We start from the raw sequence: 26,340 nt of genomic DNA, 5'->3' as shown, positions 1-26,340 counted from the left end.
ACAGAGCCCAGGGCCTGAGGGGCTTGAGTGCTAAGGGCAGTCCCAGAGGGCACAGCGCCCAGCTGGCTGTGCAGAGGGCCAGCCTCTGCCCGGAGAGGATGCCACGCCTGGTCAGGAGGAAACACATCTCTAAACCCCCAATAATTATGAACAGATGGTTCAGTCATTCAACACAAAGACACAAGGCAGTGTCCTGGGATACTCCCCCAAGCCCCGTGGGGACAGGGCCTGAGGTCACGACCCTGAGGGCTGAGCCACAGGGGAGCCCTAGGCCAGCAAAGCAAAGGCCAGAGGGCAGGGCCACGCCTGAGGCCCAGCTTCGGAGCAGACTCGGAGAGGACCCGGCCTTGGAGCAGGCTGTCTACAAACATGGCTCCGGGGCCTTTGGGTCTGACTCACCCAGAGGGGGCCCCCATCTGCCCTTAGACCCAGACCACAAAACCTCCCCAGAGGCCTTAGCCCGTTCCTCACCTGCAGCCCCACCCGGACACTGGGTGTCGTGAAGCCTCCCATCAAAGCGCCGAGCACCAGGAGGTGGGAGGCGGTGGAGACGGCCCCCACAGCGACAGCGCCCCGCATGCTGAAGGGCAGCAGCGTGTACACCACAAAGACGATGAACAGGAAGAAGGGCACCTGTGGATGCAGCCTGGTGAGCCCAGTGCCCCGAGATGCTGCCCCAGGCCCTACGACCCCCAGAAACCTGCACCACACCAGCCCACCCAGTCGGTGTCCTTAGGTTGGCTCCCTCGCCACCCCCCGCGTGGGCAGACATAGGAGGGAACAAGAAAAGCCAGAATGTGTTTCTGGGGTGGGCCCGGCCACGTGGTCCATGGTTTCCTGTGCTGATCCACTGCCTGTGGCCACCCCAGGTGGGAGGCTCCACGCCCCGCGTGATCCAGGGAGCCCCCACCTGGTACCCCTGCCACGTGGCTCTTGCTCGGCAGAAATGATTACCGGGAGGCTGAGGCACCCTCTCACCAGCTGCCTCCAGCAATGCGGCCCCACCCGCCCTCCCTCCACTCCCAGAGCTGCCCCACCAACCCCACCAGCCGGTCCTGCGTCCACCCCTCTGGGAGTGCTGCCCTCTCCCTCCCCTTCAGTCCACATGGTTCCCCTGGGCCTCACCCCACCCCGCCCCAGCCACAGGAGCTGTCACAGGACCCAGGCCCACTGGTCAGAGCGTGCCACTGCTTGGTGACAGTGACCATCCAGGACTGGACCCGTGACCACAGTCAGGTCAGTGTGGCTCAAGCCTGCAGGTTGAGCTGGTTGAGAAAGGGGCCTCTGTCTCAGCTGAGGTGGGCAGCCTGGAGCCCTGTGGCCTTCTCTACCCCCACCTGGGGACAGCGTGCCTGGGGCTGAAGCTGTCCAGAGGCCCCAGGTCCAGTTATCCTGCTGGAGCCCAGCACTGACCCCTCAGCCTTTCCTGACACAGGAACCAGTTTGTGCCTTTTTGCCTCTTTGAGCTGAAGTTCTGTCATCTCCAACCAAACTGGAGCCACCCAAAAGTGCTGCAGCCCAGCATCCAAAGTGGACACTCTCCCCACCTCAGCCCTGTCAATGCAGAGAACTCACAGGGACAAAACCAGCCTGGGGCCATCCTAGACACACAGCCAAGCGTGGGGCAGGAAGGGCCTGTGGCATGCCCACCAACCACGGGGATGGGAGCTCCTGAGGGCGCAGCCAGCAGGGAGTCCAGAGTCCCCGTTACCTGCTCCCACGCACAGGCCGCCTTCGTCCACGCGTTGAACACCAGCACGTAGCCCAGGGCTACCAGGCAGGCCCAGGTGAGCAGCGCCAAGGCCCTGAGCCAGCGCCGCAGGAGACACTCGACATACATCAGCACAGTGAGGGCTGCAAACACCGCCAGCGCCAGGAACGCCATGCCCAGAATGGCCTGGTGTCTGGAGGGGTCCTGGGTAGAGCAAACAGACAGAAATGCCTCAGCTTTTCCCAGTGCAGAGCCACCTCCTCCAGAAAGCCTGCTGGGCCGGCTGCCTCACTTACAGCTTCCTCCACATGAAGGGTGTGGATGAGTCCTCCCACGCCTGGTTCCTGCTCACCTTCTGGCCTTTCTTTGTCACCTCTGCCAAGGCTGCCTCAACCACCCCCTTCCCATCACCTCGGGAACCAGAGCATCACCCACAGTCCCGCCCATGATGCCATCACTCTCCATCCCTGCCTCCTCTCTGGATTCCCACGGTGCTCTGTGCACAGCCACAAGTGATACCACAAGCACAGGGCAGGACTCGTTCACAGGCAGAGCCCTGGAAAGCTGCCCAAAGAGGACACTGCACCTGGCCCTCAGTGAGTGAGCAGAGGCTGGTGAGGGATACCAGGAAAAGTCATCCCATAGGGGAGGAGCTGGGGCAATGGCACAGAGGTAGGACGGGACGGGCACAGCATCCAGGAGGTCCGTGGGGGCAGAGGCCTGATCTGGGGGCTGGCACACAGTAGCAAGCCGTCCTGTGGTTGATAGCCACCTGGATCCAGGCTGCACTGGCAGCTGCTGGGTCCTGGCCACCTGACTCATATAAACACCCTGGAGTTTCCGAGTGTTCTTCCAGAACTCTGCTAATCAAATTTACATTCACTAAAAAGAAAATGGGCCGGGCATGGTGGCTCACACCTATAATCCCAGCACTTTGGGAGGCCGAGGCAGGTGGATCAGCTGAGGTCAGGAATTCGAGACCAGCCTGGTCAACATGGCAAAACCCCGTTTTTACTAAAAATACAACAATTAGCCAGGTGTGGTGGCGTGCGCCTATAATCCCAGCTACTCAGGAAGCTGAGGCAGGAGAATCACTTGAACCCAGGAGGTGGAGGCTGCAGCGAGTTCAAGATGGTGCCATTGCACTCCAGCCTGGACAACAAGAGCGAAACTCTGTCTCAAAAGAAAGGAAAGGAGATGGGAGGGGAGGGGAGATGAAAAATGCAGTTCCTCAGTCACATTACCCACTTTTTAAATGCTCAATAGCTGAACACAGCTAGTGGCTGTACCAAGGCAAGTGCCTGGGCCAAAAATGACATGAGTGGTGCCCGCCTGGAGGGCTGTGTTAAAAAGAATTCTGAGGTCAGGCACAGTGGCTCACGCCTGTAATCCCAACACTTTGGGAGGCCGAGGATCGCTTGAGGCCAGGAGTTCAAGACCAGCCTGGGCAACATAGCGAGGCCATGTCTCTACGAAAAAATAAAAATAAAAATAAAAAATAGAAGGAGGATTCTGAGGACGTAGACAGGCTCAGTGTGGAGTGTAGGGATTGATTAATGATGTCTGCATGGGTACAGGAAGTGAGGGCAGTGATACGCAGGCCATCCCTGACCCAGGTCTTCAGTAGACAAATTTCATCATGGAGAAAAATGAGAATAGTTTATTCAGACAAGTTAATGTAATATCTAAAACCACTCCAGACTTCAAAATTGAATTAAAGTTAGAGAGGCTGGGCATGGTCATGCATGCTTGTAATCCCAGCTACTCAGGAGGATGAGCCAGGAGGATTACTTGAACCCAGGAGTTCAAGGCCAACCTGGGCAACACAGCAAGGCCCAGTCTCAAAAACATTTTTTTTTAATTAGAAACTTGTCTTCTACCAGTCTAAACGTGTTGTAAAAGACATAGCATTGGCCGGGCATGGTGGCTCACGTCTATAATCCCAGCACTTTGTGGGGGCCGAGGCAGGTGGATCACCTGAGGTCAAGAGTTCAAGACCAGCCTAGCCAACATGGTGAAACCCCATCTCTACCAAAAATACAAAAATTAGCTAGGCATGGTGGCACGCACCTGTCATCCTAGCTACTCAGAAGGCTGAGGCAGGAGAATTGCTTGAGCTCAGGAGATGGAGGTTGTAGTGAGCCGAGATCATGCCTCTGCACTCCAGCCTGGGTGACAGAGTGAGACTCTCAAAAAAAAAAAAAAAAATAGCATTTTACAGAAGAGGAAACTGAGGCTAAGAGAAGATGGCAGCTTGGCCAAGGTTGAGGCTGAGATGTGAAGCCCAGGGGCTGCCCTCACTCACCCCCTGGCTGAAGGCGATGACGATGAGGGCCACGCAGGCAGTGGCGGCCACCAGCAGGAGCATGAGCAGCAGCGGCCCATGCTGGCTGGTGAGCCGGTACTTCTCGTAGAGCGCATCTTGGTCAGGACCCTCCTCGCCCTCGTTGAGGAAGTAGCGCCCCTTGGCCGGCATCTTCCACCCTCGGCCGTTAAGGAGGCCCCAGGGCCTGGAGGGCATCTGTCTGCCAACACCCTCCCCTGTGGGCCTAGGCCTCTGTCCTCTCCAAGGCAGGCAAGTAGGGCTGGGGAGAGGGCTTCTGAGCCTGCTGCTCCATGGCCAATGAGGGGTCCACACAGCTCTGGCACCAGGCTTCACTCACTGTGCCGCCGGCATCCTCCTGTGCATCCAGACTGGGCTGACTCCACACGCAGTTCCTCAGCTCTGCAGAGATGAAGCAGACAGGAGCTTGACCTAATGGGCCAAGTCAGGGGAGGGCTGGCACTGGGGAGAGCAGGGCCCAGGCCTCACAGCACCAAGTTTGATTTATCCATCTTAACCCTAACCTAACTTTTATGTCCTGTTGTTCTAAAGCTAGTCCCCTGTGTATTCTAGAACTGCACTGTCCAAGATAGTAGCCACTAGCCACATGAGGCTGCTTTTTTTTTTTTTTTCAAGACAGGGTCTCACTCTGTTGCCCAGGCTGGAGTGCAGTGGCATGATCATAGCTCACTGCAGCCTCAAACTCCTGGGCTCAAGTGATTCTCCCACCTCAGCCTCCTAAGTAGCTTGGACTACAGGTGTGCACCACCACATCTCCAGCTAATTTTTAAATTTTCTTTTGTAGAGATGGGGTCTCCCCCTGCTGCCCAGGGTGATTTTGAACTCATGGGCTCAAGCTATCCTCCTGCCTCAGCCTCCCAAAGTGCTGGGATTACAGGTATGAGCCACCATGCCCAGCCACTATTTTAAATTAAATTTAAATTAATTTAAAATCAAGTTAGAAATTCAGACCCTCAGTCACACTAGCCACATTTCAAATACTCAACAGCCAGCCAGGCATGGTGGCTCATGCCTGTAATCCCAGCACTTTGAGAGACTGAGGGAGGTGGATTACCTGAGGTCAGCAGTTCGAGACCAGCCTGGCCCACAGGGTAAAACACCATCTCCACTAAAAATACAAAACTTAGCCAGACATGGTGGTGTGTGCCTGTAATCCCAGCTATTTGGGAAGCTGAGGCAGGAGAATGGCTTGAACCTGGGAGGCAGAGGTTGCAATGAGCTGAGATCGTGCCATTGCATCCAGCCTGGGCAATGGAGTGAGACTCTATCTCAAAAACAAAAACAAAAACAAAAAAAGTCAAATACTCAATGGCCACATGCGACTGGCAGCTGCTGTACTAGACAGCACAGAAAAATAGAGCATGTCTATCATCACAGAAACTTCTACAGGCCAGCTCTGCTCTGCACGTTTCTTTGTTTTGCTTTCACACTAAGGTCTCTGATTCATCTTGATTCACTCTGGGTATCGTGTGAGGTAGGGATCAAGGTTCATTTCTTTTTTCCACATGGATATTGAATTATCCCAGTAGTGTTCAGTGAACCAGCAATCCTCTCACTGAATTTCAGTGGAGCCACCTCTCTCATAAGTCAGGTGATCACACAGATGGGGTCTGTTTCCAGGCTCTGCTCTGTCCCCATCGTCCTGGTGCGAACACCACATTCACTTCATTTTCCAGTGAGTCTCATGTCTCCAGGCACAGAGCGTTCCAAGCTGTGATCCTAGGAGCCCTGAGATTTGGGGACATGCATCAGGCCCCTGACGGGAAGGGAAGGTCGGAGGGCATAGACTCAGGCAACCCATGCCTGCTTCAGCCAGAGTAGCCCCCTGCATCTGTGTTACAGTAAGTTTCACATAAAACTGCATTTTGCATTTTCTTTCTTTCTGATTTTTGTTTATTTGTTTTTTGTTTTCTTTGAGATGGGGTCTCACTCTGTCACCCAGGCTGGAGTGAAGTGGTGTGATCATAGCCTGCCCCGGACTCAGACAATCCTCCCACCTCAGCCTCCTGTGTAGCTGGGACCTGAGCCTGGGGAGGCTTAGGCTGCAGTGGGCCATGTATTGTTTGTAGAGATGGGGTTTCGCCATGTTGCCCAAGCTAGTCTTGAACTCCTAGGCTCAAGCAATCTACCCCCTCAGCCTCCGAAGTGTCAAGATTTCAGGCATGAGCCACTGTACCCCGCAAAAATCTTGTTTATTTGTTTAAATAGCCCACTGACATAAATTTCAGATGTCTGCAAGCCTTGCTTCACAGAAAAGGAAGCTGAGTCTCAGAGAGGGACACAGTGGCCCCTTTGTGACACACTGTGAGCTGACCCCCAGGCTTGCCACGCTCAGCCCATACGGGCTTCTTCTTTCCCCAGCACCATTCATTCCTTAGCATATTCATTGATTCCAAAAAGGCTTGTGAATCACACCTACGCCTGCCAGTCCTTACACCTCCTGTGTGCTAGGCTGGACTCTCTCTCCCCAGTGATCCCCATCAGTCTCCAAAGGAAGGAATATTACCAAAAATGTGCAATCCCTCACACAGCAATGGGGACTTGGGGACAGCTGTCATATTCCCAACAGGAACCTTGCATGAAGGGGCCACCCTGGACCAAGAATCCAGGCCCCCAGTGTCCTCCAGGCCTGCCTTGGATTGGAACCAGAACAGGGCCAGAGGCAGAGGCTGTCTCACGGCAGGGAGGCTGTGAGACATGGGACGGCTCAGGGCAGTCATGGGGCACAAATGGCCAGCCACCAGCGGAAGCTTCAAAGGACAGCTGGTCCAGAGGAGGGAAGGTGGCCAGACGAGCCCCCAGCCCCCAAAGGTAAAAAGCAGAATATCCAGGGTCCCCAAGTCTAAGGGAAGCCCCCCAACCTCAACACCTGCTACTATGAGATCCCAGGGGCCACCTTGATTCCAGGAGCCACCTCGGGCTCTATTTCCTCTGGAAGTTCCTATTCCATCACCACACACCAGGAACAAAATGCAAAAACCACATATTTGGGGGAGGAGGAAGGGGTCATTTGCTGAGGAGCCCTGTCTCCCTCAGTGCCTGGGCAGGTGTCTACAGGCCTTAGCACCTGTTCAACGAGGGGCAACCCTTCTGGGGTGTGGCCCAGAGCTGTCAAAGTGCCCAAAGTGCTCAGAGAGGCTGCAAATCTGATTTCTATGTAAAATGATTTTTAAATGTTGGCAGCTGATTTCAAATTTTGCAGTGATTGCAGCCCACTAGTGTACAACCTCTAAATCTAAACTAACCAGTCTATTCCACAAGAGGCATTTACTGTGTGCTAACCACGTACATCCAACCCTGTGCTGCAGGGTTTGCCAAACGAGATACGGTCCCTGCCTGAGACACATTCAATCCAGCCCCCTCCCACCCCAAAATAGCCCTTTGCAGTAATAACAGCAGCAGTTCCTGCCACCCCCGGCACCTGCACACACATTCACTCTCATCTTCACAACTGGCAAAGGCCAAGGTGGCACCACCGTTTCACACATGCAGACCTGAGTCCAGAGAGGCAGAGTGGTTGCCTAAGATCACACTGCTGGAGCTGGTAGACAGAGGGGCTGGGATGCAAACCCGGGTCTGCCAGCTCCCAAACCAGGGCTCCTCAGCCCAGGCTTCCCCACTGACATCCCGGGGGACCGAGCCAGATGCCACAGCACACAAACAGCAACCTTGCCTGCCCCCTGGCCTGCTGCCAAACACCAGTGCACCAGGACGGCCAGACTGAGAAGCTCCAAACACCAGAGGGCTGAGGCCACTCCCCACAGCTGCTCCATCTCCCAGGCAAAGCCCCCAGACCAGAGCTGAGGCGGCCAGACACGTGCGTGAAAGTGCAAGTGTGACTGTGTGTGGACACACCCACTCCAGGCACACAAAGCCAGGCTGGGCCACCACGAGGAGAGGGAGGAACCAGCTGAGAGGGTCCCAAGGGCCCGTGGGAACCCAGGCCTGGTAAACACGCCTCTCAAGGAACTCATTAGGCCACTTTCCGGGCAACGGCAGGCAGGGGCAGGTGAACAGTGGAGAGCACGGGCACAAGGACTTCGGCCCATCCAGGGACCTTGGCCAGCTCCTGGAACAAGCCGGGCACCGTGAGACCTGGGGGGAATGAACTCACTGATCACATCTCCAGAGGGGTCCAGGAACCCACCACCAGTGGCATGTCCCCAGGCCAGCTCCTCCCTAGGAGCCACCCTGCCAAAGTCAGACCCAGAGGCACCCCCTGCCCGGGAAGTTTTCAAGGCCTCCTGTCCAATCACCAGTTCTTCCACCAGTCCTCAACTCAGTTGGCAACAGGGAGGGCCTCCCCACAAGGCCCTGGATAAAGGAACTCTTCTGCCATGTCTGAGACACATCCAATGCAGGGCCCCCTGGATTGAATGACCCTGCTGTTAGTGCACACCTGCTTGCTAACAAATGACCCTGTTGTTAGCGTGCACACCTCCACAATGGGGCTCACCACCTCTCAGGGCAGTCTCCTCCATCACTGGGCACTTCTCTGGCCCTGAGGCCTCCCTTAGCTCAAGCCAAGCCCTGCCTCCCTGTCACTCCCTCACCCACACTGCATGGGTCCTGTCTGACTTCCAAAGTCACCAAGAGCAGAAGTATCAAGTCCCCTCTTCCTGAGGAGACTACAGTCCCAGAGGCCCTTACTTATTCTCACCTCACGACCAGCCCGGTGGTACAGCAGGGTAAGCAGCCCCATTTTAAAGAGGAGGGGACTCCCCTGCGGGGAAGGTGTCCAGATGGGAGGAGGGTGTTTCATGCTTCTGCTGTGCAGTGTCCCCTCTCCCGACCCTCAGTACCCTGGTTCAGGGGCCACATGACCCTGGTATAGCCAATCAGCAAAGTCCCTCTCGAGCCTCAATGCCGCAGGCCTGGGCCGTGAGGGCTGTCTTTGGACTTCTGCTGACCCAGGAAAAGAGGCGTTCTCTTTTGTTGCTGACCTGGCACTGTCAGCAGACACCTGAGCCACCACAAGGAGAGAGCCCGCCTGAAAATGACACCAACATGGAGAACTGGCACAAGACAGGGGCGTGGCAACACCTCCTGGGGCCACAGGAGCCAGCTGTGCCTGAAGCTTATGCAACCTCTAGATATTTAACCACATGGGACAAGCAATGCCTCTTTCAGCTTCAGCTAGTTTGAGCTTCTGTCACTCGCAACCAAGAGTCTCAAAGTCCACATCGGGCTTCTGGACCCAGTTTGTTGCATCTAAAAAGCACCCATGGCCCCTCAATGGGTTCAGAGTCAACTGGAAGGGTCCCAGTCAGCACAGAGATGACAGTGTGATGCTGCAGATACAAGCAGTCCTCCAGAAGGGAGCTGGGGCTTGGAGGGGACAGCCCCGCTCATCCCTCCATCACAGGAGGTCAAGGCTGAATTCACTGAACTATGATCATGCCACTGCACTCCTGCCTGGATGACAGAGCAGAACCCTGTCTGGGAAAAAAAAAAAAGCTAGAATTTAAACATAGGATATCTGGGGTCCCTATCACCCTCATGGTGCTGGCATCCAGAAATCCCATGATATCCCAAAACACCAACCTTTTCCCCACAAACAAGGCCCAGGACAGAGCTATGACCAAGAGGTGGGGAGCTCAGGGGACCCTGTCGAATTACTTCCCTCTGCCTTGCAGGAGCAAGTTCAGGTCAGTGAACTCCAGGAGGGCCTCCTCCTCCAGGAAGCCCTCTGAGTAACCCCTCACACACCCTCTTATCCTGCAACTACGGCAGGACTGTGGTCTCCTCACCAAATACTGGCTGGCTGGGTCCAGGTTCTCCAGCCAGAAGAACTGCTAGAAGCAGAAGACTGGGATTCCATACTGCAACTGCAGGGCCAGGTCCCCGGGTGCTCGGGAAATCCTTCCCCAGTCCAGCTGATCTGGCAGTGTCCCCAGAACAACCACAGCCCTTGTGCAGAGTATGTTCTAGAAACCCCCAGCTTTCACAGATGCAGACAGGACAGCCACTTCCTCACCCAGCCACTGTTGGCAGAAACCACAGACTGGCTTCCTCCGGCCAAGCCTCAGCAGGCTCAGGGCTGCCGTGGGGCCCTGGTGGCCTCAAAAAGGGGAAGTGGGGACCTTGGAGTGGGGGGGGCATGGAAGCCTCCAGGGAAGAGGCCCCACTCCGGTCCCTGGGCCCACACCCTGCCTGGGATGCCACGCAGCTGTAGGCAAAAAAAACCTGCATGCTCCATCTTGCCCCCCGCCGGGCCTGCCGGCTCTCAGCCCCCCTGGTAGGCTGAGTCTCAGGCAGATTTTTCATTTGCCAAGGGAGTCTCATGTTAATGCGTCTCTCTCAAGGGACCCTGAGCTCCATGAAGCCAGCAGCTGCTCTGCCCAGTGCAGGCCTGACCCAAAGAGGCCCCCAGGAAACCTCATGGAACCCAGGGATTCAATTCTGCTGGTATTCAAGGTCCCACACCCCAAGCCCAGCCCTCCCCAGACCCTCCCTGTCCCCAGAGCTCTGCGGCCCCCATGCCCTGCTCTCCCAGGCCCCTCCCCTACCCAAAGGCCTTCCCATTGTGGGTCCAACATCCCAGCCCCCTGCCTCGCCAAACTGTCGTGGTGGGATCTGTGTGTGTGTCCCACAGCTGATCCTGGCAAATGCCTGTGACATGAATGGCCAAGAAGGTTAGCCAGCCAGAATCCTGCGCCAGGCCCAGGGTAGGGAAGCACGCAGAGTGGCATGGGTGAGGGAGGAGGGCGCCAGGGCTGAAGGATGAGGGCAGATGAAGAAAGGGCCTCCCTCAAGATCAGGAAGCACCTGCTGCACCCACCACACCTGCCTTACCTGCCATAGCACACCTCTCCCAGCTACACTCGGCCTCTGGGAGGATGCTTGCACCCAATCCCAGCTCTGCTACCAATGGCCTGTGAGTGGCAGTTGCCTGCACACTCTGGCCTCAGTTTCCTTACCAGTAAACTGGGGGTGCTGATAGCCAGGTCGTCTGCACAGGTCATGATATCCAAGAGGCCAAGCTTGCAGGACAAATTGGCAAATGGCCAAGAAGTCAGGTTTAGTGTCAGAGGAAGCCCTGCAGGGTCAGAGTTCAACCATGGGGTCCAGGGAGAGGGAGAGGCAGATGCAGAGTGGGCAGGCCCCCACCCAGGCCCCCCACTGCATCTCCTGATGATAGCCTGCAAAGTTGCCCAGCAGGGGCAAAGGCTGAAGTTCCCCAATGGCATGACTGCCAGCCAACCCTGCTCCCCCTCCACAGCCCCCAAGCACCCCCAGGCTGACTCTGTTCCCACTCCCAGGGCACAGGCTGCTGATCAGTCTTGGGGACCAAAAACCTGCATTCCAGTCCCAGCTTAGCCACCAACATGCTCTGTGACCCTGAACAAGTCTCTTGCCTGACCTGTGCCTTAGTTTTCCCTCTTGCAAAGAAGGGGCTGTGTCAGACCTCTGAGACCAGCTCTGGCCTAGTTGGAGCTGGACTAGGGGTGGAGGCTGAATCAGTAAATGAAAAGGATAAGGGACTGGAGAAAAACTGAAGGAAAAGGCTGAGGTTCTCACCTGGCCCCAGAGAGCCACTTCTAGGGATGGGTAGAAAGTTGTTCTTTGATTCTTTGGGACACAGCTAAGGTAGTGTTAAGAGGGAGATTCGTAGCATTAAATGCCCACATCAAAAAGTTAGAAAGATCTCAAATTAACAACCTAACTTCACAATTGAAAGAAATAGAGAAGCAAAAACAAATCAACCCCAAGCCTAGCAGGAGACAAGAAACGACAAAAATCAGAGCTGAACTGAAGAAAAACAAGACAACCATTCAAAAGATCAATGAATCCAGGAGTTGGTTTTTTGAAAAAATTAATAAAATAGGCCACTAAACTAATAAAGAGAGAAGATCGAAATAAACACAATTAGAAATGACTAAAGGAATGTTACTAATGACCGCACAGAAGTAAAAAACAACCATCAGAAACTACTACAAACACTTCTACACACAAAAACTACAAAATCTAAGAGATGGATAAATTCCTGGACACACAATCCTCCCATGACTGAGCCAGGAAGAGACCAATAATGAGCTCCTAAACTGAATTAGTAATAAATAGCCTACCAATAAAAGGCCAGGACCTGATGGATTCACAGCCAAATTCTACCAGATGTACCAAGAAGAACTGGTACCACTCCCACAGGAACTATTCAGAAAAATTGAGGAGGAGGTACTCCTCCCTAACTCATTCTATGAGGCCAGCATCATCTTGATACCAAAAACTGCCAGAGACACAACAATAAAAGAAGAAAAAAAAGTGTTCTTTGTTCCTGAAATCCTCCCCTCCACTTCATTCATTTGGTTAAACGTTACCCTGATCAATCTCTCCTTTAAAATGCACCCCCAAGGCTCCAGCAGCCAGGGGTATGAATCCAGGTCTACTATGTCTCATGCCCATTCTAATGCTAGTTAGTGGCTGCCCAGGGGGAGTTCGACCATGCATTCCTTCAGCAGCTGTGCACTAATGCCTTCTGTGCACCAGGCGCCAGGCCAGGTACCAAGAGGAAATTCTGCTCAGGAAATGAGCTCCCAGGAGGCAGAATCCTTAGCACTGCCCCAACCAGGGTATCTGCTAGGGCTCTGAACACAGTGGGTGTTCAGGCAACAGTGTTTATCAACTGACTAACCAATCAACCAGGATCCCCTGTTGGAGGAATAGCCCTACTTTTTCCTCACTCTTGCTTGAAATTCCATTAGCGATTCATTTCTTTAAGCACTGCCCTCACTAGCCTCCCCCTTCAGAAGGGAAACACTTTCACGTCCACATTTAACAGATTTCTGATCCCTTTTCCCTTGATAAGGAAGAACAGAAAGGGGAAGTCCAGCTGACCATGGGGGACCTCAAGTGGTGCTCATCCTGCCCAGGACAAGAGGGTGCTGGCTGACTTCGCACATTGCCTAGGGCCCCACCCTGACAGTGGGTCCAGCAGTGACAGCAAGACATGAATGGGGCTAGGAGGTACAAGAAGAGCTCCGCAGACCTGGCACGGTGGCTCACATCTGTAATCCCAGCACTTTGGGAGGCCAAGGCAGGTAGATCACTTGAGGCCAGGAGTTTGAGACCAACCTGGCTAACATGGTGAAACCCCGTCTTTTCTAAAAATAGAAAAATTAGCCCAAGGTGGTGGTGTGTGCCTATAGTAGTCCCAGCTACTCAGGAGGCTGAGGCATGAGAATCACTTGAACTCGGGAGGTGGAGGTTGCAGTGAGATGGGATTGCGCCACTGCACTCCAGCCTGGGCAACAGAGTGAGGCTCGGCAACAACAACAACAAAAGATCCATTTCACAGGCCCATGGACAGATACAACCCAGAGTAACCACTGTCCTGGAGGGGACAGGAAGGATGTGCATTTGAGTCTTAACTCTTAGGCTGCTAGTATTCTGTTTAGAAAGGCAGCATCCACAAGACAGAAAGCAAACTGGATTCACAACTTATACCAGGATTATTTCCAAAGACAGCAAGAAACTATGGGAGAATTATCATATAATGCTATAGTGAATATGGCCTTTTTATCCTGACACAAAACCCAAAAGCCATAAAGAAAAGACTGATAAATTCAGTTACATGAAAAAAAAAAATACATGGTAAAAACTACCAAAAGCACAATCAAAAGACATATGACAGATTAGGGGAACATTCATGATTCACATCACAAGGAGCTAATCTCCTTCATATGTAAAAAGCTCCCACAAATCAAAAAGAAGACCAATAACCCAATAGAAAAATGGGAGAAGACTAGGAAGAGAAAGTTCATAGAAAAGACAATCTAAATGACTCTTAAACATTTGGAAGGTCCAGGCATGGTGGCTCACGCCTGTAATCTCAGCACTTAGGTAGGCTGAGTCAGGCGGATCACATGAGGCCAGGAGTTCAAGACCAGCCTGAGCAACATGGTGAAACCCCATTTCTACTAAAAAATATGAAAACTAGCCAGGTGTGGAGGTGCATGCTTACAATCCCAGCTACTTGGGAGGCTGGGGCACGAGAATCACTTGAACTCAGGAGGCAGAGGTTGCAGTGAGCCGAGATCATGCCTGTACACCAACCTGGATGACAGAGTGAAGCTCTGTCTCAAATAAATAAATAAATAAATAAATAAATAAAAATAATAAAAAAAAAAAACCAACCAACCCACAGCATTTGGAAGGAAGCTGACCACACTCCTTTGGGAGGCTGAGGGGGGCGGATCACGAGGTCAGGAGATTGAGACCATCCTGGCTAACATGGTGAAACCTCAAATCTGCTAAAAAATACAAAAAATTAGCTGGGCGTGGTGGCGGGCGCCTGTAGTCCCAGCTACTCAGGAGGCTGAGGCAGGAGAATGGCATGAACCCAGGAGGCGGAGCTTGCAGTGAGCCGAGACCGTGCCACTGCACTCCAGCCTGGGCGACAGAGCAAGACTCCGTCTCAAAAAAAAAAAAAAAAAAACTACCATAGTAGCCAGGCACAATGGGATGCACCTATAGTCCCAGCTACTCGGGAGGCTGAGGCAGGCAGATCACTTGAGCCCAGAAGTTTGAGTCCAACCTGGGTAACAAAGCAAAATCCCCATCTTTAAAACAAAAACAAAACCACCATGGAAAACCATTTTTACCTAACTGATGGGCAAAGATCAAAGCATTTCATAAGTCTCATAAGTCTGTGTTGGAAACAGGCACTCACATTCCCTCCTGGGCAGGAATGTGAGTCAGTAGAATCCCCAGTGAAGGCAGTTTAATAATATCTAACCAAGTCACTAAAGGACATATATGCTTTTTGACCTACCAAATCCACTTTGAGTAACGTATTGTACAAACACTGTCACGAGTGTGAAATGACATAAGCACAAAATTAGTCATTGAAGCATTATTTGTAATAACAAAAGATTGAAAATAATATACCTATCAGTCAGGAACTGGTGAAATAAATTATGATGCAACCTTACAATGGAATACTATGCAGCTGTCAAAAAGCCTGAGGCCACTTGAAACTAATGTCACAGGGTATCCTGTGAAAAATCCACACGGCAATGCCTGGAACAAATAAAGATGGAACCGGGACACAGAAAAACCAAAAGTGTTGGTTTCACAGAGTGGATACATCTCACTTCTCATTTTCAGTTTCTATTTCTATTGTCAGTGTATTGCTTATGTGACTTAAAAAAAAATGTCTAATAAGAAAAATGAATCCCAGATTCATCACACCTAAATTGCGTGACTTAGCCAAGTACAGTGGCTCATGCCTGTGATGTCAGCTATTCAGGAGGCCAAGGTGGGAGAATTGCTTAAGGCCAAGAGTTCAAGATCAGCCTGGGCAACATAGTAAGATGCTATCTCTAAAAAAATTTCAAAACTGAGCCAGGCACAGTGGTATGTGCCTGTAGAGCCAGCAATTTGGGAGGCTGAGGCAGGAAGACCTCCTGAGTTCAGGTCAAGGCTGCAGTGAGCAATGATTGTGCCACCGCACTCCAGCCTGAGAAACAGAGCAAGGCTCCATCTCACTCATTCATAAACAAATTAAATATTAAAAGAAATAATACATTACATGACCTGACAGATTCTCTGTGCCTCAGTTTCCTCATTTTAACAAAAGGAGAATAACAGTCCTACCCCACAGGGTTTTGAAAGGATTCAGTTGGGGGTGATGCAAGCAGTGTGCTGAGCCACTCCTGGCACAGAACACCCCAGTCTAGACGGCACGCATCACCAAGTTGTCAGAAAGGCCCATGGGGTGCGGAAGCCACCTGTCCCCTCCCCTCAACCCTGCCATGAGCCAGCAGCACTGGGGGTGAGGAGGCCTGGCCCCCACTCTGGCCTGTGAGTGCCCAGCCTCTGGGAGGTGGAGAGAACACTGGTCAGCAACTCAGGCCGGCTTTCCAGGGCCATGAGCGGCTGTGTGGGCTGACCCCTCCATGTAGGGCTTATCTGGGCCTCAAGGGAGTGACCGTCCCACCCAACCCAGGTCAGAGGGAGGTGGTGATGTTGGTCTGAGCTGGAGGGAGCTCACAGGTGACATCCCAGGCAGAGTCAGGTCCTCGGCCCAAACCTTCCAGGCGTGCTGGCAGGAGAGAGTGCAGTACCCAGGCCTCAAAACAAGCTCTGTGACCTCGGAGCCCAGCTGGGAGACAAACTGGGCCAAAAACCACCTGGCTGGTCATCTCCTCTGAGAACCTGCAGAGAACCATGGGGTGAGGCCCGTCCCCCTGACTACCCAAGGGTGGTGGGTGGGGGTGCACTCGCTCCATTCCATTTCTAGCCAGGGCAACTGACTCTGGGACCTTAACCTCCAAGCCCAAAGCCCACCTGCTGGGAAACAGTGGAGCTAGGATTCAAACCCAGGCCTGCCCCTCCTCCAAGGCCCAGTGCAGATTAACTCTCTATCTGCATTTCCTGAGGTGCATTCTGCCCAAAAGCAGGGCCATGAAAAGCTACATATGTGCAGCCACACACATCCACAGCCGTTTCTGGTCACAGGTGGTGCTGAGCTCAACATTCTCCTCGTCTCCATTTAAAGATCCCCCATACACATCAGCAAATTAAAGGCTCTGACAAGTCCTGTAGGAAAGCAGCCTGCTGAATTAAGCACAGCTGAACATTTCCCCATCCTTTTGTTAATGAGACTCTTTTTGCATTGAATCCCTAATGAACCTCCTTTGGGAAATGCTGACTTTGGAGTCTCCGAGACCCACCTAGTAACTCCTCCCCAAAGGGGCCTCCCTGGGCAGCTGTGGCCTGTAGAGCCCATTAGCCTCGCCTTAATTGGCAGCCTCTAAAGCTCCTTAAGGCTGGGGGCCCCACGTACCCACCTCCACCTGACCCCAGGTTGGGCTAGCTGTGCACAAGGAGATTGCAGGTGCCGAAGGGACCAGCCCATGCACCTGCCTGTGGGCCAGGATACCCACCCTGAGCTTAGCCTTCCAGGTGGTGAGAGGAGACACCTGAGTGAAAGACCGGGGCTCTGTGGTGCTCATGGTCTCAACAGCGACCTCCCTAGGCAGTTTTCAGCTGGGAAGCACCTTGCCCTGGGGAAAAGCAAGCAGGAAAAGAGCTCCAAGTGCCAACAGGGCAAAGGGCTCCTGTCAAATTTCCTGCCTCTCCTGTGCAATGCAGAGGAGTGGCCCACCTGCCTCAGTTTCCCCATCTGCCACAGGTAAGGCAGTGCAGGGAATAGAGCCCTGGACTGAATGTCAGGTGATGTAAGGTACAGTCCCAGCTCTCCCTATCACCAACTGTGTGACTCAGGCAATTCTTCACCCTCTCTGGGCCTGACTCCCCCAGGGCAGGAAAGGCCTCCAGGGTCTCTGAGGTCCCTTCCCACTCAGACCAGCAGAGAAGCCAGTCACAGAGAGGTCAGTGGGAGAGGCCTCTCCTACCTGGAGCTCAGCGGGCCACTGATAGAGCCCAGCGAGGCGTCACTGCCTAGCCTGGCCTCTTGTCCCAACAGCAAGCCTAAAGCCACCACCTGGCCCAGAGGCCCCCAGTCTGGCCTCCACGACACCAGCTCGAAAAGTGCCTAACCCCAAACCAAGGCGCTAAGACCCTCACTTTCCCGAGGCTTCCTGAGAACCTGACCCAGGCCTACGGGGCACGAGAGACGCAGAGGGGACTGCCTCGTGAAGCCGCACCAGGAGTCCGGAAGAGCCCTGCTGCAGGGGAAGCAGCCCCACCCGGCCTCCCCAACCAACCACAGCCCCAGCTTCCGGCCCTGCACCCACACAGGGGCTCAAGAGCCCTCGCCATGGCTGTCCCTGGAGCCCAAGCCCCCATTCCTGGTCACTCATTCCTTCCTTCCACAAATCCTGCCCTTACGGAGCTATTGGGCACAGGAGGTCACTGTGATGGAGTCTCAGGCCACAAGAGCCCCATGGCCCCGGAAACCAGGCCTCCCACACCTACCCAGGACCCCCCAGAACACCAAGCCCGATCTCTGCTCACCCCTTGGCCCAAAAACGCCTCCAGAACTTCCCGGGCCTCCTCTGTGGCTGCCCGATTTGGCTGATTTCGGTTCCCCAAACAAGCCCCACCCTTTCATCTCCAGCTCCGGCAGTCTGAAAACACGCCCACCTCCTCACCTCCAAACGCCTTCTGCCTGGTGAACTCCTGCCCGCCCTTCAGGGCCAACCTGAGCTGCCACCTCTTCCAGGAAGGCTGCCTGGTCCCCTCCCAGTCTGGCCTTGTTCCTTAGCTTCCCCAGGGCCTGCACCTCCCACAGAAGCACAGGCCACCCTGACCTGTTACTACCTGGCTGCACGTCCAGCCATGCACTACCTAGCTCCCAGGATCTAATCCTGCCTGGTACGCGGGGACGTCAAACCCCATACTCCACAGATGGTGGGGTACAGCCAGCACTGAACTGGCAGCTAAGGACTGGGTCCCAATCCTGGAGTCCCCAGTCCCATCTGCATGAGCTCTGGCAGGTGACCTGCCTCTCAGGACTCAGTTTCTCACCGGAGCAATGAGGATGAAACCCCTCTCTCTGCTCCATGGCCTATTCTAGCAGTGAAATGACCTCATAGCTATAAAACCTCATAAACCCAGAACCACTGCACATGCAAGGGGGCCCATCCTGCCACCAGGAAAGAGGCCACTTGTTGGCGCCACCAGACCTCCATCTGCCAAGTGCCACTGAGCTCCCGCCTGCAGCAGGTGCAGGGTGAGGCGCTGCTGCTGCTACAACAAACAAGACAGGCATGGGTGCCCTGAGGAGCCCACGCCAGGAGGAGGGCAGAGTGTCATAAACGAGCCAAGTGAGGAAAAGAAATGCCAGGGCAGGGCAGTAGGGAAGGAAGGAAAGCATGGTGGTTGGGAGCACAAGCTCTGAGATCCAACAGCAGGCTGTGAATCTCGGCTCCACCATGGAGGAGCTGTGTGACCTTGGGCATGTTCCTGAACCTCTCTGGGCCTCAGTTTCCTAACCCACAGAATGGACTGGTAACAATACCCAGTTCTCAGGGGCTTAACGTAGACGTGGGCACACAGCAAGTGCCATCACCCAGGGCCACCCCAGTCGGCTCCAGACACCAGGGTGAGCAGGCTGAGAAATCGTGACATAAACAGGCACTGGGGACACACTTCAGTACCAGGGTCTCAGCCTCACTTCCTGCCCGCCCCCAAAGGGCAGCTCTGCTCTTGTACCCGTGCTCAGGAGAGCTGAGCCTGACAAAGGGATACAGAAGTGCAGGTCCCTGCCCCCAGGGGACGGAGCAGTGTCTCCAGGGAGTCTTGGTATATCAAAAGAGGCCACTTCCCATTAGCCCGGGCCCCTTAAAATAGCTCCTTCACACAACTTAAAAGGGTTCCTCCTCCCAGTCAGATGGGGTACCTACCGGAGACAGGCTTGGGGGACCCAGGAGCCAGATGCACACACACAGAAGGAGGTCTCATCCCAGCCTGTACCAGCGCCCTGGACCCCTGCTCCAGCAAGGAGATGCACAGGAGGAGGGAGACCCAGACCCTGAAGAACAGCAGCAGGACCATGACAAGCCCACAAGACTGGCCCCCAGTCCACACCCTCCCATGAGTGAGGCGAAGGGGTGTGCTTGTGAGTGGGGCAGGGCCTGCCCCTCCAACATAACTCCCACCAGGAAGACACACCAGCCCTCAGGCTGCAGAGCTCCCTGGGCCTCAGTTTCCCCATCTGTGCAGAGCAGCTGCACCCCAGCGTCCTAGGCTTCTCCCTGCCCAGCCAGTCGGTGACTCCAGGAAGCAATGACCTCAGTGAGCTGTGCCCAAGGCAGTGTGACTGAGTTGTTTCAGAGGCCAGCATGAGGAAAGCTGACCAGTTGCAGGGGCAGGAAGGGCCTGGGGCGTGGAAGACAAAGCACCCTGATCAGGGTGCCCTGGGTCCGGTGGCCTCCAGGGATCTGGGCCCTAGAAGGCAGGTGGTGGCACCACCCACTGCAGGTCCCTTCTGCCTCCTGGGAACACGAGCTCCTCCCCAGGGGACAGGCCTGTGTCTGAGGGTCATGGCCGCTCCTTCTGCCCCGTCACCTCCAGTAGGTCCCAATGCCCAGGGAGGAGGCAAGAATGGGCAGAGCCTGGGGCCAGGAAACACAACTGGAAACTGGGGTGCCTGCACCAAAGACCTCCTTTGGCTTCCCTTTCCTTCAGGCCCAGTCGTGGGGTCATCCTGCCAGTGGTCAGCAGTGGTGGAGGAGACAGGGACATAAACGGAGGAATGGCAAGAAGAGGGTATCCCGGCATCCCTCGGGTTCTAGGCGCAGCAAGAGAGGGGCTCAAAGCAAGGCCAAGGGGGTGGGGGAGGTGGCTGAGTGAACGGCTTAGGAGCAGAGCCAGCTGGGTCCCCTCGTCTCCCCATGCTGGAGGACCCCTGAAGGAGGCCCTCACCTGGGGTCACAGCCAAGCAGCGGTTGGGGGGAAAGCCCCAGGCAGCAGGAACTGTGGGGGCCAAGGGCGGGAAAGGGGCAGGAGAGAGCCAAGCTGGGGGTGAAAATGTCAGGGGGGCTGGCCCAGAGCGGATGATGGGGACAAGTGGCGGGAGTTGGGAGGGAAGTCAGGCCCGGTCTGGGAGGGCCTCACAAGCCAGGAGAAACTGACCAGATGGCTGTGCTCGAGAACAGGGAGGACCTTCTCCCAGGCTCAAGGTCAGCCGTCCCCACCCCATCCTAACGCAGAGTCTGCTCAGGTTCATCTCGGCAGCACTGGTCTGTGCTGTGCTCAGAAAATGCCTGTGAAATTGGCCCATCGAAGAGGACAGACCAGGTGTGGTGGCTCATGCCTGTAACCCCAGCACTTTGGGAGGTCAAGGTGGGAGGATATCTTGAGCCCAGGAGGTCGAGGCTGCTGTGAGCTACGATCAGGCCACTGCACCCCAGTCTGGGCAACAGAGCCAGATCCTGTCAAAATGAAAAATGAGACAGCAGGTGGCAGCAGGAAAGCACAGTCCTAGATGTTCCAAGGAAAAGGCCACCGAAGAGGAATGGAGCTCTAGTCCCAGACTAACCGCCTAACCCTTCTCTACCCCAATATTGGTCCCTTCTAGAAAGGCTTCCAGGCTTCCAAGGGAGAGCGGGGAATGGAGGATGCTTCGGCCAAGCAGGTCTGCACTCAGGGTTGGGCAATGCCCTAGCCATGATGTGGCCAGCTGAGAAATCCATGGGCAGCAGCAGGTCAGGCTAGATGCCTATGGCAAGCCGGGCAACACTGTGCCACTGTCCTTGGTGGGGAGGGGGCCACTGGACAGATGAGGGGGCTGGCGGGATCCCCAGCACACACAGCTGGAGGGACTCCAGCCACTGCGTGGCAACCTCTCAGCCTGGGCATACTAGTCTCCGGTGCCTGGGAAGGGTTTTCACCCAGCTAGCCCTCCCATTAACCTACCTGAGCCCTGCCGTCAGCCCCATTTTACAGATAAGGAAACCGAGGAACAGAGAAAATGATTAGCCCAAGGGATGCAGGTGACAGGGAGGCTGTTCAGCTCAGCCCTGCCAGCCTGCACCTCCCCGGCTCCCCCAGGAGGTCCAGTCTCCCACCCAAGGCAGGACAAGGCGGACGAGAGCCTTGTGACACCGACAGTGACGAGCACTTCCACTTAGGTAGTGCCTCCGCTGTGCCAGGCGCAGAGTGTGCATCAGCTCGTTTAATCTTTACAACCACCTGATGCAGGGGGTACCTTTACCAACCCATTTCACAGATGCAAGAAACAGGCTCCACCCCTTGTTCATCTCACACGCTGTTGGGAGGAGGCAGAGCAGAGCTGGAACTTGGGCCACCGGACCAGAGCACAGTCCAGTTCTGCCTGCAGGCAGGGGGCTGGACCGGATAACTTCTGGAAGACCCCTGCTTCTCTGGCTCTTGTTCGGATGTGGTCTCATTCTCTAGTTCCAACTAACTTCCAGCTCTTGGCTACATGTGTCTGTCTGTCTGTCTACCTATCTATCTATCTATCTATCTATCTATCTATCTATCTATCTATCTATCTATCTATCTATCTATCTATCTATCTGAGACAGGGTCTTGCTCTATCACCCAGAGTGGAGTACAGTGGCACAAGCTCAGCTCACTGCAGCCTCCACCTCCTGGGCTCAAGCAATCCTCCTGCCTCAGCCTCCTGAGCAGCTGGGACTACAGGCATGCACCACCATGCTAGATAATATTTGTATTTTTTTGTAGAGTTGGGGTTGTGCCATGTAGCCTAGGTTGGTCTCAAACTCTTGAGCTCAAGCGATCTGCCCACTTCAGCCTTCCAAAGTGCTGGGACTGCAGGTGTGAAACATGGTGCCTGGCCACACGTGTCTTTTAAAAAGTAGTAAATGCCTCCCCCGCACTCCATGAAAGGCTAGAATGGGCTGCTTTGATACAGGCATCCACTGTGACCCACTCTGCATACTCCCTCAAAGACCGGGAACTTTCTCCAGTGGGGTTAAGCACTGCCCTCTCCCTGGGCAGTGGGAGAGGTGGGACAGGGGATGCTGCGTCACCTCAGAATGAACAAGTCCACATCCTCTTCCTCCAGGACAGCAGGAAGGAGGCAAGGAGCGGTGCTGAGGGACAGGCCATCCGGCCACCTCTGTGACCCTTGCAATGAGAGGGAGTGGACAAACCGCCTACCTCCCGGCTAAGGCACGACCCAACCACATGTCCAGGAAAGCACGTGAGATAGCCCACCCTGGCCCAGCCACGCAGAAGGCCTCTTCCTACCCCTTCCCTCCCGCAGTGGGCCCAGCGAAGGCCAGGCACGGGGCGGGGTAGGGGAGGCCCTCACAGGAGCCCAATTCCTCATCCTCCCAGTAAGGACTACCCCCATGAATCCCTCAGCACCAACCAGAGCCCCTGTTCTCAGCTTTGCCCCATCTGATCTCGCCAAAAACACAGTGTCCTGGCCCTGACTCCAGGCTCAAACGTGGCAGCAGACCACACTGTGGTGGGCACAACTGGATGCCTGGGGACTGATCCGCTGGGTGATTCAGGACAGACAGCCCCTCTGGGTTGTCTATCCTCTGTAAACTGGAGGTGATTGTCACCTAGCACATGGAGCGGTGGAGGAGGTAGGGAATGGGTCAAATCAGTAGCTATACACTGTAGAGTGGGGTGCATGTCCCCAGTGCAACCACCGAGTCAGACTTTTGTGTCTTCTTAAAAATTTATTTATTTATTTTGAGACAGGGTCTCATTCTGTCATCCAGGCAGTGGCACAGTCATGGCTCACGACAGCCTCCAACGTCTGGGCTCAAAGGATCCTCCTGCCTTAGCCTCCCAAGTAGCTGGGACTATAGGCACATGCCACTACACCTGGCTAATTTTTGTATTTTTTGTAGAGACGGGGTTTCGCCATGTTGCCCAGGCTGGTCTCGAACCCCTGGGCTCAAGTGATCTGCCCACGTTGGCCTCCCAAAGTGCTGGGATGTCTTCTCTTTTTGAGACTCTCCTGTGGCCTGTCCCGAGGCCGCACTCCAGACCACCTTCTACTGCCTGAGCTCTCCCTGCACCAACCTCCATGGCCTCAAGCAAACTTCCCTCAAGCAGACCTAGTCCTGGCAAAGAGATTCTGCAATACCAGCTTCACCCTCATCGCTAGGAAAACAGCTGCTGGTAAACAGCTGCTTCTTTCATGAAAACAGCACTAGAGGGCTGGGCGTGGGGCTCATGCTTGTAATCCCAGCACTTTGGAAGGCTGAGGCGGTAAGATTGCCTGAGCTCATGAATTCAAGGTTTCAGTGAGCTATGACCACTCCACTGCACTCCAGCCTGGGTGACAGAGTGAGACCCTGTCTTTAAAAAAAAAAAAAAAAGAAAGAAAGAAAGAAAAAAAAGAGACTGGGGGTGGTGGCTCACACCTATAATCCCAGCACTTTGGGAGGTCGAGGTGGGTGGATCATTTGAAGTCAGGAGTTCGAGACCAGCCTGGCCAACATGGTGAAACCCTGTCTTTACTAAAAATACAAAAATTAGCCAGGTGTGGTGGCGCGGTACCTGTAGTCCCAGCTACTCAGGAGGCTGAGGCAGGAGGATGGCTTAAGCCCAGGAGGCAAAGGTGACAGTGACCCGAGAGGGCACCACTGCACTCCAGCCTGGGCAACAGACAGAGACTCCATCTCAAAAAAATAAAATAAAAAAAATAAAAATAAGAAAGAAAGAAAATACCACTGGAGAGCTACCTCCACAAAGTTCACACCTTCCCTTCTGAAGGCCACAGAATCTGGAACAATCTGAGAGCCTCCCCTCCCCCATACCCTGCACCAGGAGCTGCAGGTAAACCTCGGGAACCCAGGGCCTCTGGAGGTGGGAAGACAGACAGCTGGGTGGGAAGTGAAGGCTGTGCACAAATGCCTTCCTGAGCTGCAGCCCCCCTCAGCCTCCTGCACTTCCTGCAGGGCCGGCACTTGGCACTTCCTCTAAAATTGGCTGGCTTGTCACTTTTGTGTCTTCTTTGGCCTCGTCCAAGACAATAATACAGTCAAGACGTCACAATGTCAATGTCCTAGTTACAGATTTTTTTTCCCTAAGACAAATACTTAGATTTTAAATGTGTCCTTCCACCCACAGGCTAGAACCCCCTGCGATTCCCTGGGCAGCCCGGTCCTCACTCCGAGAAACACTGGTGTTGAGTCCACCCCTCACAGCCTCCACCTGCACGTGGGTGACGCTAGTGAAGGCCCACGGTCACACAGCTCTTCCAGACACATCCAGCCCACACTGGCTGCCTGTCCAGGCCTTGGAGCCGGGGGCCCCTGTCGCAGGCGGCCCAGCCTGGCCCCCACCTCCAGGCCTCTCGGCTTCCCCCTCCTGGCCCTCCCTTCTCCCCTTCAGCAATGGCTGGCCAGGAAGGAAGCCCCCAGCCCCAGACGTCCCTGCCCTTGATCCTGCTGTGATGACACAAAGAAGAGGCAACTGCCTCACCCTCTGTGCACACATGTTTAGATGAATGCATAGAAAGCTCCAGAAAGACCCACTCCAGATGGCCCATGAGGTCCCTGGGGGATGGAGGACATGCGCTGCAGGGAAAGGGAAAGCAGTCTGCTTCTCAGAGGCATCTTGGTTCGCCGACCCTCAGGCATGCACCCCTTTCAGAGGTTTTGTTTGTTCGTTGTTTTATAATTTCATAAAATTAGTTGAATTGCCCTTCCCTTGCCAATGTTTCCTTTCATTGAGAAAAGTCATGTGTGCTTGTAAATGTAAAATTATACCCTCGAGAAGGAGTGTGGACATTCGAGAGTCTGTGGTTCCTAGAATTCCAGATGGAACGGGCCAGATGCACAACATCGAGATCACAACCGCACTTTCTTGTCAGGCTGGGAAAAGCCAGTGACAAGTCACCTCTGGTCCCCTGTTGAGGAGTCGCCTCTCCCAGCCGTCTGCCCAGTAGGCTCCCGGAGCCTCCTCCTTCTCCAGCCCGGACCCTGCCCAGTGCACTCCCAGGCCAGGCTGCCGGGTGAGCTGCTTCCCACCCACCGTCCAGCCCCGTCTCCGGGGGCTCAAGCCGCTAGGACTGGTGACACTCCATCCCCACACCCCGCTTTTACCTGGCTCTCCTCCTGGGCCCCAGCAGCTGGCCAGGGTCTGCAGGGAGGTGGCCCGGCCCTCGCCTGCCCTTCCTCAGACGCGTCCAGGCTCACCCATCCGAAGGCTCCTTCCACGCTACCTAATGAGAGTGAGTCACATCTGGGACCCACCACTTCCTGCTCTGGCGGCGGCGGCAGCAAGGCTAAGGCACAGCCCGCAGCCCAGCTTCTCAGGGTATGCAGGGCCCCCTCCCCCAGCCACAGTGTTGCTCTCTGCAGCCTGGGAGCTGCCAGGACTGGGAGCTATCGGGCTCCAATGACTTCACGGAAATTTGAAGCTTGAAGCTGGAACAATTTTGAAAAAAAAAAAATATAATAATAAAACAAGCACCAAAAACCTCCATTAGAAGCCCCAAGACAACTGTTCGAAGTGGGGAGCAAATGCATCCTTAATGAACAATTAGCAATTAGCCGCCTGACCTGAGCCTCCTGCGGGCTCTGACGCTCACAGACAGGCCCCCGCGCCTTCCCAGGACTCAATTTCCCTGTCTATGTAGTAAGGTGGCCCCGTCCACCTCTGAGAGGAGCCCAGGAGATGGCCTGAGAGGTCAAAGATCTTCTAGTCCAGCCCACTGCCTCTCCATCTCACCTGCGCTCCCACGCTGAGAGCAGGGCAGGGGTGGGCCCATCCTTGGGGCTCCTATTCCAAAATCAGAGTCCCTGGAGAACCCCAGCATCCCTTGGCACCATGAGGCCAGGAACCAAACCCCAGCACCCCTTCTGCTGTGCCAGGCCTCAGTTTCCCCACTGGGATCATGGGGCGCTCAGTGGTGAGGGAG

General features: G+C 54.7%; 1 protein-coding gene across 4 annotated transcripts in view; it reads right to left on the bottom strand.

Moving 5' to 3' along the window:
• ADCY7 (adenylate cyclase 7) overlaps positions 1–26,340 on the bottom strand; it is a 73,805-nt gene that overhangs the window by 25,876 nt on the left and 21,589 nt on the right. For 2 of the 4 annotated variants that reach the window (XM_025370025.1, XM_025370027.1), the window contains exons 1-5: positions 25,616–25,652; positions 4,261–4,436; positions 4,017–4,221; positions 1,712–1,915; positions 472–633 (exon numbers count right to left, since the gene is read on the bottom strand). In XM_025370025.1, coding sequence (XP_025225810.1) covers positions 472–633; positions 1,712–1,915; positions 4,017–4,187 — 537 coding nt within the window. In that variant the 5' untranslated portion in view covers positions 4,188–4,221; positions 4,261–4,436; positions 25,616–25,652. Of the gene's footprint in view, positions 1–471; positions 634–1,711; positions 1,916–4,016; positions 4,437–25,615; positions 25,664–26,340 lie in introns of those variants that run through there. The other 2 variants (XM_025370026.1, XM_025370024.1) reach the window with 2 other exon arrangements.

The sequence above is a fragment of the Theropithecus gelada genome, chromosome 20 (assembly GCF_003255815.1).
Source record: "Theropithecus gelada isolate Dixy chromosome 20, Tgel_1.0, whole genome shotgun sequence".
In the NCBI taxonomy this organism is placed as follows: domain Eukaryota; kingdom Metazoa; phylum Chordata; class Mammalia; order Primates; family Cercopithecidae; genus Theropithecus; species Theropithecus gelada.
Note: the sequence above shows the minus strand (reverse complement) of the source record. Positions and strands in the feature narration are given on the sequence as shown.